General features: G+C 44.6%; 1 protein-coding gene across 1 annotated transcript; it reads left to right on the forward strand.

The window, feature by feature from the left end:
- Window positions 1-449: 449 nt before the first annotated feature.
- Window positions 450-6,193, forward strand: LOC104470964 (ephrin type-A receptor 1-like; the record flags this gene model as incomplete). The annotated part of the gene is made up of 10 exons (XM_010086101.1): window positions 450-546; window positions 1,212-1,267; window positions 1,539-1,661; window positions 1,765-1,950; window positions 2,381-2,442; window positions 2,836-3,045; window positions 3,710-3,859; window positions 4,582-4,775; window positions 5,090-5,245; window positions 6,115-6,193. Coding segments are annotated over 10 exons (1,313 nt in total), but the record flags the coding sequence as incomplete, so codon positions are not given.
- Between the last annotated feature and the right edge of the window lie 5,431 nt (window positions 6,194-11,624).

The raw sequence follows: 11,624 nt of genomic DNA on the forward strand, positions 1-11,624 counted from the left end.
ATTGATGGAAGGGTAGGGGGAAATTAATTTCATAAACAAGAGAGTTAAGTTAGACTGCTGGGGAAAATCATGTCTTTGTTGTGCCATAGTCTAAACCAGCTACTGAGCAGGAAGAAGGGTCTGATCTGAAAGAGTAGTGGCAGAGAGGCAATAGGTGTTCTTAATTTTTGAAAGTATCATGGAATTTATTGTGGGAAATCAGGCATAGAGATAAATTACACAGCTAGAAGACCAAGACTGCAGGTAAGAGTCAACCAGATACCCACCAGAAGGTGCTTTATGCACATGGATAACAGTACAATAGGACTCATATCTGGTGGCTCCACTGCCTGGAAGACAAATGGCTGTAGCTTACCTAGTACTATCGGCTGGTGTAAGCTGGTTGCTACATTCCAGACAAATAGTTCTTGGTCTTTTAAATGATATAGTGTTTCTCTTTGTTTCTGCAGACACGGGAGCTCTGTCTGGTGGAGTCATAGTCTCTATTATTTTCGGAGTTTTACTATTTATTGGGCTGCTTCTGGGGCTTCTCATCTTTCGGCGAAAGTAAGTGTTGATTTTTGGTATTGAAAAGGTATAGATGTAGGAATAGCTGAGCTATGGGAGCTTGAGAAAGGGAGGGAGGCCCTGATTTCTCATAGGATATTGGGTGGGTAGAGTTTTGTTCTAGTCCTAGTTTTGTTATAATCCTGCACTATCATACTGTTATCGTGACAGATGAATAAAAATATTGTTCCGGTACAATCTTTTCTATAGCTGCTGATCAATTAAATGAGCAATACATGTATCCAATAATTTCAAACCATTTTCCATATACTGTTACTTTAGTCATCCTCTACTCAGATACAAAATTCTACTTCCTTTCTAAATATATATAAGGCTGCTATTATTTGGTTTTAAGAAGACCAGGTGTTGTACTGAAAGTGTACAGAAAACATAAAACAAATATAAATTAATCTGTAATTCAGCAGGCAGAAGGTGAACTAAACTACCTGCATGGGAACAAAACTCCACTTCTAAACGTAAATGAAGCATCACATTTTCTTGCTAGCTGTACTCTACCAAGTAGGTGCAGTGTATGGCCCCACGTTGCTCTATGCTACCCTGAACTCCGTTCCTGACCAACTAGGGCAGAAGCCCTGGAAGTCTTGCTTTTCTCTTTGCTATCTGCTGACCATTTTTAATTTTCATGACTACTTCTTATATTCTAGGCAGGGTCGTCGGAGACAAGCACAGCCAGATTACAGTACTTCAGGCTTTGATCGAGGTGAGCTTCAAAGAGGTAATAGAACCAGGAAGGGGCCTGGAATGGGTTGGAAGGAATGAAAAGATACAGTAATTTCAAACCAGATACTGGCATGGATTTTCTGATGTAATTTGCCTCTTCACAGAGTAGCTACTCTTCAGTGTATGTTTGGTAGTTTTTTTTACTGCCAGCATCAGAATCCCGTGGATTCATCTCTCCTGTAGCTTTGCCCTGCAAAACTTGTCCAAGGAGTTGACAGGGTCATTTTCTCATTTGTTTCCCTTTACCATAGAGAAGGTCTGGTTGAAGCCTTATGTAGACCTGCAACCATACGATGATCCCAGCAGAGGGGTGCTGGAATTCACTAAGGAGCTGGACTTCTGTTGTGTCACTATGGAGAATGTGATTGGAGAGGGTGAGTTACGTGTCTCTCTCCTCATCTTTCAGTTCCCCCACACTGTTATTTTGCTGCCTGTTCCTGAGTTCATCTGTAACCTTTTGCCTCTGACTGTTCTCAGGGGAGTTTGGGGAGGTCTATCGTGGGTCCCTGCGGCTCCCAGGGAAAGAACGTATCGTGGTTGCCATCAAGACCCTGAAGTCAACATATTCAGACTCACAGTGGTGGAACTTTTTGCGTGAGGCAACAATTATGGGGCAATTCAATCACCCGAACATTGTGCGTCTGGAAGGAGTTGTCACCAAAAGTAAGAGTGTGTGGGAGAGAGTCCTGGAATGAGAGCAGAAACTGGCACATTTCTCGGGCCTTTCTTGGAGAGGATGCTGTCAGAGAGGCTGTGCTGGGAGAAGATGGGCATTGTCATATTAGCCTATGCCAGAGAAAGAGGAAGGGAGGAGAGGTACGGCTTTCTAATAGAGTCATGAGGCAATGTTAGGAGAGGTCTTCTTGGATTGGTGTGTGGATGAGAAGCTGAGATAGTGTAAGTGATGCTGTAACACAAGGAGGAATACAAAATCATTGGGGGAGGTCTAAGAAGGGTCAGCCAGCTGTGACAGTGGAGTGGGGATGCTGGCTAGGGTTGGATATGGTTCTGTATGTTGGGGCAACGTGGAGAGTATTGAAAGGCAAGAGTAGGAGAATTGCAAAAAGGCTGACACCTTCTTATCTTCTTCAAGGGAGGCCAATGATGATCATCACTGAGTATATGGAGAATGGAGCACTGGATACCTTCCTCCGGGTGAGACTCCAATCTGTGATAAGCTTGTGTACTGCCAGAACTTGCATTTAACCTGGATTTAGGACCCTAAAAGAAGACTAGAAATAAGACCCAGACATCTGTTTACTTTCTGCTCACTAACATTTCCAGTATCAGCAGTTGAAGCTTGATGCCATCCAGTTTGCTCAGTGTCCTGAGTGCTGTCTTTGGTAGTTGAAATGCAGGTGCCTAATGATGACTCTGGAGACCACCACCTGTCCCTTAGTAAGAACCTGTTGGGTCCTTTGAGCTGCAGCATTGCCTTTTTGCTTGTTCACCCATGTCTACTTTTGCAAGTTGATAAGACCAGTAACTAGAAGCCAAGCAGGTTGATATCACTTGACCAGGATCTTCCTCACTTCTTCTTCCATGCAGGATAATGAGGAAAAATTTAGCCCTGTGCAGCTTGTAAGCATGCTGCAGGGAATAGCCTCTGGCATGACCTACCTTTCAGAACACAACTATGTGCACCGGGATCTGGCTGCTCGCAACATCCTGGTAACACGCAGTCTTCAATGCAAGGTGTCTGACTTTGGTCTCTCCCGAATATTGGAGAATGATGCAGAAGGAACCTATGAAACCAAGGTAATGCAAAAACAATCTCAGTCTTGTAAATGAACTGTAGTCAGAGGAGGATTGGGATTCTGCTAGATCAGAATGGCAGAATTTCTTCACAATAGGAAACACCAGACCAGGGGAAGATTTGGACAGAAAATCTCTGAGGAAAACCCATAATAAAACTGCAAGTCACAGTGCAGATGATTCAGAAGGTGGTGCTTTTCTGTCTGGAGTCCATGTTGATTTTGCTTGCTAAGAGATTCAGAGGGACTGTGGTTTCGAAATGAGAAGCAAAATAAGAGGTCTGATCTTTTGGACTCAATTAACTAAATCTAGCTTTAAAGATAGCCCTGCTGTGATCAGGGGTTTGGACTAAAGAAGGTCCCTTTCAATGAAAGTTCCAGGGATGCTAATGTCTTGTGTTATTCAAAGTAAGGCTCTGACTGGTGTCAGGCTCTTATTCCCACAGCAGTGCTTTTGTGTAACACTCAACTGAACAGACAGCTTGAACTCAGTCACCTTCCAGGAATGTTTTTGTCCTTTTGACAATTTCCCCAGGGGTGGTTACACATCACTTCAAGTGAAGTGGGCCCAGTCTTTGAACCACTTTGCAAGCTCCTTGCATGAAAGCACTCAAGAAGTACAACTCCATAATACATGCTGGATACACTATGTCTCTGCTCTTTCACAGGGTGGTAAGATTCCCATCCGATGGACAGCCCCAGAGGCCATTGCTCATCGGATTTTCACCTCAGCCAGTGACGTCTGGAGCTTTGGAATTGTCATGTGGGAGGTGCTGTCATTTGGTGACAAGCCATATGGGAACATGACCAATCAAGAGGTAACAGAAACTGAGCTAAAGTGCTGATTTAAAAAAAAAAAAAAAAAAAGGCATGTAGGCCAAATTTTTGTAGATCTCCCTCAGCCTGCAGTCTTGACAGACTTTGGAATGCATAAGTACTATGTCTCCCTCCCTGCTAAAAATGAATGTAATCAAGTCAAGGGCAATAAGCGTTTGGGCCTCTGAATCATATTCAGGTATCAACAGCAATGAGCCAAACTAAAGACTGGTTAAATCAACCATGGCCCTTGGTTCTGGAGATGTTCTCTGTTGGTTTCTCACTCCAGAGCCAGAAGAAAGAGAGAATTATGTCTGGTCGCATACTCATTCTAGGTTCAGCACATCTGTGACGTTAGCACATGCTGTTGAAATTATTCCTCAGAGCCTGGTTCCCCTTTTGTCAACAGGCCTGTGCCAGGATCATTTGGTCCTCACTTCTCATGAACACCTGCCCTGAATGGCAGATGGGAGCTAGGCTAGTAAAGGATTTAAAGTACCTGTGAAGTACCTGTGTATGCCACTTCGATTTTTTCACATTCCCCTGGGTGTGATCCTTTGCTGTGCTGCCGAAACCCTACTAAAAACATGTAATCTGCTTCAACCCCCCTTGGATTGCATGCTGTGCAAAATGGTGAACTGCATGCTCCCAGCTCCACAGAGGCCTCTGGCTTCTCTTTTGCACTCCCTGCTCTTGGCAAGGTTTCTCCCTGTCCTCTGTGCAGGTGATGAAAAGCTTAGAGGATGGGTACCGGCTCCCTCCCCCTGTGGACTGCCCATCTATCCTCTACGAGCTCATGAAGAGCTGTTGGTCACACGATCGGATGAGGAGGCCTCATTTCCAGGAAATCCGGGCACAGCTGCAACATTTCATCTCAACTCCCCAGCTCCTCCGGCCTGTTGCGGACTTTGATCCCAGGTAAGCCAGGCTATGACTGGAGGAGAGGTGAACTGGGAGATTTTCACCTGCCCATCTCCAGCAGGAGGAGAGAATGCTAGCAATGCATGCTGGCAGGAGGCACCTTGAATGCTCTGTGTGCAGAAGATTGTAGTTCTCTCTCTCTCATTGTGACAGAGCACATGCCCATTGGCCTGGACTGTCCGACCTCATTGTGCAGAGGGCAGATAAATGGGCTTAGTCCTGGCAGAGCGTCCTTGCTCTGTAGCTACTATCTCATAGTACTGGCCATTTAAGGTAGTTGCCTGGCTAATGAGGGTTTTATCTGTCTTTAGGGTAACACTCCGTCTTCCCAGCTGCAGTGGATCTGATGGGATCCCCTATCGCTCCATCCCCGAGTGGCTGGAATCCATTCGCATGAAGCGCTACATCTCCAACTTTCGCACTGCTGGCCTGGACACCATGGAATCTATTCTGGAGCTCACTGCTGAGTAAGGGCAGGCTAGGCTCCCACAAGGCACCCCAGGCTATGCTACAAATGACTGTGTCTGTCCCTGTGCTATCTGAACAGACACTCATATTTACTTAGAAGGCTTCTCTCCATCCTCCTCTATATAGTTAAATAGAAGTGGACCTAAAAGGGAAGAATCAGCCTGGAAGAATCAGCCCAGAAGAACTGGGATCAGCCTAGACTGTAAGGCTAATTCCCTAACTGTCCATGCTTGAGGCTCTTCAGGGGCCTGAGCTGCTCTGTACTCACACTGGATACAAACAGCAAGGGGAAACAATAGATGGCAGACAGTTCTCTGACCTGACCATCTCCCCACCCTTGGAAGACTTTATAAGATAATTTTCTTGCCTTGATGGGTTGCTGATATTCCTCTCACATCAGCCAGGCACTGTTCTATCATAGAGCAAAGGCCTTCTGAGCTCCTTAGGACTCAGGTCAAATGCTTTACCAACACAGGCACGTTCTGTTGTAGGGTTGGGATGTATAGTCTGCTCCAACCAGGGCAGTTACATAAAACAAATGAGCAGGCACAGTGCAGGGACAGACCTGCTGAAGGGTTGAAAAATGGTCCATATCACAAGCTGACATGAGCACAGTCCTGATCTGATGGGAGCACAGCCTCCATGAGATGGGAGAAGGCAGGTGACTGGGTGGGCAGAGGTAGCTAGGGAGGGGCAGAACATCTAGAAGTTTCTTCCTTCCAGAGAAAAGGTAAGTGTAGTAGGGTTCACTGAGGGAATAAAAGGTTTCTGAACTAATGCTTGATAACTGTTTCTGCCCTTACCCACATCTCATGCCCCAAGGAAGAACAACAATTAATTTCTTCCTTTCTTTTTCCATTTCCTTCAGGGACTTGAAACAGATGGGAGTGTCACTTCCAGGCCACCAGAAGAGGATCCTGTGTAGCATCCAAGGCTTTAAGGAGTGACCAGTCGCTGCTCTCTTAAGCTTGCTAGATGCCCATTCTTACCAGATATCACTTGGAATCATTCCTATGGCAGTTGCTTCCAAATGAGTGACTGGGACAAACAAAGCAAAACAGCCAGAACTGAAAAGGCTCCTGAGGCAACACCACCTGCTCTCATTTCTGTTCCCTCTTGCTTTAGCTCTACAGGAATGATCAGTATGATTCAGAGCACTGGTCTTAGAAACTGTTCTCAGTGTTGTTCTCTGTAGTCCATTTCTGTTCAGCACTAAGTAATCCCTGTACTCTACATACTGGAGTTTCAGACCCTCAGTATATCACGTGGAAACATAAGGATACATACAAAGCAGGTTGGGAGCAGTAGATCATGTTTTAAGATTGGAGATGAGAGTTCAGATAGACTGGGACATTCAGAGAACATGCACAAGGACACAGCCATGTAGAGATTGGGCCCTTTCACTCTCTGGCATCCAACCCTTCTCACTTCAGCAACCTTCTGTCTTCCTTGTTTTACAACAGGAACAAACTATGCAGTCTTTCACAAGGCTATATTTTTTAATTCAGCTATTCTTGCCTTAAATGCCAACTAATGGTGTACCTTTTGGAGGAGCTGCAACTTATCATGTAACCTCAGCATGTTGCTGTTTTGCACATGCACACTTTAGCGGTGAGATTTACATCTCTCGAACCTGCTTAATACCCTTACTTTTGCCATGGACAGAAAACCCTTCAGGCAACCATTTTTCTCTGCCTCTTTTTAAAAGAGAGAATAGTTTTGTTTGTCTGGATAGGGTACCTGTAACAGAAAAATGTGTAGGTGGTCTGTCTTATTCCTTCTCTGTGGAGGAAAAATTATTTATCAGAGCTCAAGACAGTTATAGACTGTAAATAGTATTTTGTAAATAAACCTGTGGCAGAGCAGGCTGTGTTGGAGTTCTTTGTCTCATTTCAAATATGATTGGGACCTTTACTTTTGCATATACATTATAAGTTCCAGCAAGGTCCTTCCGTCCATGTTTAGTTGTTTCAGCCAATGATCTTTGTCCATTTAACTACAGGTTTAATGTGGAAATGCAATTGCATTAAAGGATACATATGCAGCTGGTCACTTCAGACTTTTTTCTGTAAACACAGTTACAGTTGTATCCATCCATTAGCCAAGTCCACCTTTTTACAGCTCCTATGTTTACCCCCAAACCATGAGAAGTCTTAGAAGCTACTGCTGTAGTTTGATGAAATACATGCGAGTAGTTTTTCCCTCTCCTGCAGAATAGACTGTCCAGGAGGAAAAAGGAACATCAAAGTGAGATTTTTCAAGACCTTCTCCTACTTGGGAAAAGTAGTCACCTCGAGATTTATTTTTCAGTGCTTAAGCTAAGTCTAGGTTCGTGAAGAAGGTGAGTGCTAGCCATTCAGCAATCAGTTACTTGCTGTAGATAGCTATCAGTGTTTCCGTAATTGTATAGTGTTCCAAATTCTTAAGGCTATAAATTAACACTCCTGCTCCTGGGAAGGTCTAGCTTAACCATTCATGACAGAAGGGTTAAGAAGCAGGGATCTAAAGAACTGCAACCTGAAGCAAGAAAGCTGGTTTCTATTCAACACGAGAAGCAGCAGAGTATACACAAGGAACCATAGTATACATGTACCTCGCCTACTCAAGTCACTGCAACTACAGTAAGAGATACAACTGACAAGATACAGTAACAAGACTCACAGTAAGAGTGTATCAGTAAATTCAATCTTAATAATAGGTGTCTTTAACATGAAGTATAGGTAATAAATAAAGTTGCTACATAGCAGATATCTAGGCTAGAAGATAAGCCCTGATGAGGTTGACACAGGATTGTGAGCTTGTGTCGTACATATTTAAACTTTAGCCTATCTTGGCAGATGATAAGAAACTGGAAGTAGTTGATACATCAGATAGTTGTGCCGACATTGAGAGCCTCATGCACCTGTACATGCTGGATGCTGACTGGAAAGCAGATTTGCAGGAAAAGACTTCCAGGTTGTAGTGAGCAGCATTAGCAAATGCATCTGAGTAGCTGGAAGGAGGCAATTCTTCCCCTCTATTAAGCGTTGGTCAGACATCTGGAGCATGGTGTCCAGTACAAAGAAAGACTCAGACTTACTGGAGCAAGTCCAGTGAAAAGCCACTATTATTTTGAAGGGATTAGAGCATCTGACATACGAGGAGAGTCTGAGAGAGCTGGGACCATTCAGCCTTGAGAGGAGAGTTGGGTGTCTCTTATCATTGTGTATAAATACCTGATGGAAGGAAGTGAAGAAAAGGTAGCCAGACTCTCCTCAGTAGTACCCAGTGAAAGGAGAAGCAGCAGTAGAAACACATAAAAATACAATAAATTCAATTTGAAGGTAAGGAAAAAACTTGCTGTGGGTTGTTAAACACTGGAACAGGTTACCCAGGGAGGTTGTGGAGTTCTCATCCTTGGAAGTATTACAAAACTGACAGGGTACATTCCCAAGCAACCTGCTCTGGTTGACCCTGCTCTGAGCAAGGAGGTCCCTTCCAACTTCAACTGCAAAGAGCTGCTGAATCAGTTGGCCTGATAGAAAAGAGGCCGCTCAGTTCCATGTCCTCAGGAACAGCCAGTAGCAAGCCTGAGCATGTATTCCCAACAGGCACTCATGCACACAAAATATACATGTATATAATATGTACATGACTGGCCTAAGGCAGAAAACACAGCAGCCATGCAAGCACAGCACAAACCACCCGATCCTATTCCCTTCTCTGGCTGATGAATGTCTTAACAGGAAATATATATGTACATACTATCGATCCCTCTAGTGTCTTAAGACCAGCTATCCAGTAGCTGGCTACACAGTCTGGAGCCTGAGCTGGTCTCCTTAGTTGCTGGCACCAGGACATGAGTTCGAGGCCTGCAACCCCGGTGGACACTCACTCACACAAGACATTGGCTCTTCCCTGGTCTCCCAGTCACCTCACACACTGATGCAAACTGTTGTCTTGGTAGCTGCTCCCTGGTACTCTGACTTCCAGACCCAAGAGTAGCAGGCTTGGGCCTCCTGGGAGCTCTAGCAGCTGACTGTCAGACTGGTCTTTCCAGCATCTGTCCAGACTTGCAGCCATGCCAGCTCATGGTTCTCAAGCCTCTTACCCTACTCACTCACCAGCTACTGTGACTTGATTTTTGCTAGTGATTACACATAGACTTACACACCCACACAATATGCATTCACTCAGGTATTTCCAGTTACCGCCACTTAGACCTCCACATGCACTGAACAGAGTCCCTTCCTTCCCAGGAAATTAAAAAAAAAAAATAAAAAAAAAAATAATTGAGTAAGAAGACAGGACAGACTGCACTGATGACATACAGGGCATGGCCAGACAAGCATACTATGTACATGCAGCCAGCCCCTTCTGTGCCCTCTTCCCCCTAGTTTTTCCATGCTGTTTCCTCTTCTTGATCACTCCCTTTTCCTGCCTTTGATGCTGCCCCTACACATCCCATAACAAGTGTTGTACAGTCCCCAAATGCTCTTCCCCTGTACCCCATGCCCCTCAGAGGGACTAACCTGCCCTTAATCTGTAAAGTGATACAGAGACCACTTGCCCTTGACTCCACTCGACAGGTTTCATGCAAAGGTACCAGGGCTATAACTCTGGAAGGAGCTTCCCCTGCCCCCTCTGCCCATTGTTCTCTCCTCTGTGTGTGTCGGCATGAGCTTTTAATCACACAATCTAGAAACAATCACTCAAAACAACGCCTACAAAAGAGCAAGAACTCGGATAAGGAAAGAAAGAGAAAGCAAATGTACAATTTGTTTCTTCTTGGCTCATCCTACAGGAAACATCAAACAATTTACTGGATCAATCTTCAAGAAGTCATTAGAGACTTCCCCAAAACTGGCAAGAGACTAAGAATAGGCTTCATATCTTCACAGTGTAGAAGTATTGATGCTTACCACAAAGAGGAGTTTCACCTGCAGTGACCAAGACAGTACCATGTGTAAAACGAAAACCATCAAGCACAAACACTTTCTGAGTAGCAATAGTTAAGGTGAAGCAAGCAAATTGACCACTTTATTTCCAGTCCGATGCAAATGGATTGTGATAGCTTGCCTCCCAGTGACACCGTCAAGCTGACTCCAACATTGCTGTACTGAAATGCAGTCTTCCACTGTTTTAAAAGAGACCAACTCTCCAGGCATAGAAAAGTCGGAAACTAAGCAGTTTGAAAAGGTGACCAAGAGGTGCAGAGAAAGGCCATTTTCAGAATCATCATCTCTGGAGGGTAAGTGGAATAGCAACTATACATTCTCTACTGCTTAAGACAGCAATTTTCGTGGATAGTTGAACAAATACAGCAGACATACGTGAATTGAAAAAACCCACATTTTATTGAATGTGAACAGTGGTTGGACAGTGTACTTATTCAAAAGATTTTTTCCATTGGAGAGTTTCTAGTCCAGGAAATGGGTCTCAGTGCAGTAACACTCAGAGGCAGACAGTACATTGCAATTACACTACAGCTTTCACTGACAGCAGTGAAGGAATCCCTACTGGAATAGGGAGACATCCCTCAGTCTGCTGAATCCTCATCCATGCACTGAGATGCCTCCTCACCAAGTGCTGCCCATCATTATCATGGTCTTTATTTGTAAACATGCATTCTTTGGACTGTTTTGCTACTCTGGTGCCCAGCCTGGCTGTCCCAGAAACCACACAGGGAAACAATTCATTTTGGGGAGGGAAATATATTAAAAAAAAAAAAAGTTTCCAAAGTCAGGAACAGAGCAGGATTCCAACCATTGCCATTTTAATCTGGCTAAGGAAAAAAAGTGACAAGACAGTTGGCCAGTGAAATCCATTAGAGACAGAAAAGATACAGTAGGTTAGCTTTTTCCAGCAACAATAACAGAGATTCCCACTATGTTCTGCCTCTACACTAACCCAGGAGTGAGGGAGGGGGCAGGGGAAGACATCCTGTTAATGAGGTGGCACAAGAAAAAAAAAAAAAACAACCAAAAAACCCCCAAAAAAACCAAAAACATCAAAGACAGAAGTGGTGCTGAGATGGAGGCTTCCACCTTGTAAGGGCAAATCATCATTCTTGGCTCCCAGCACCTGCCACCAGGTCATTCTTGCTACTTCCACCAGGCAGTGGTGGTCTGTTCTTTCTCCTCCAGAGTCTTAAGGGCACAGTGATTTTGCACTCACCTTGATCATAGACCCCAGCCTGGAATACACTGTGGCCAGGAAGTGGTGGCAGGAGAAGAGGTCCTTTCTTGGTGGGTGTGCAGAGTGAAGCCTAGGAGCAGTAAATCCTACATGAGTAAAGAACTGCACTGGTATAGTCTCCATTGGTAGCCATCTGCCTTGTCAGGCAGAGGGACAGGAACAACGGCGGGGAGGGAAGAGTACTGAGTGCAGGGGTCTCAA

Source organism: Pterocles gutturalis, unplaced genomic scaffold (assembly GCF_000699245.1).
Source record: "Pterocles gutturalis isolate BGI_N339 unplaced genomic scaffold, ASM69924v1 scaffold47610, whole genome shotgun sequence".
Classification (NCBI taxonomy): domain Eukaryota; kingdom Metazoa; phylum Chordata; class Aves; order Pterocliformes; family Pteroclidae; genus Pterocles; species Pterocles gutturalis.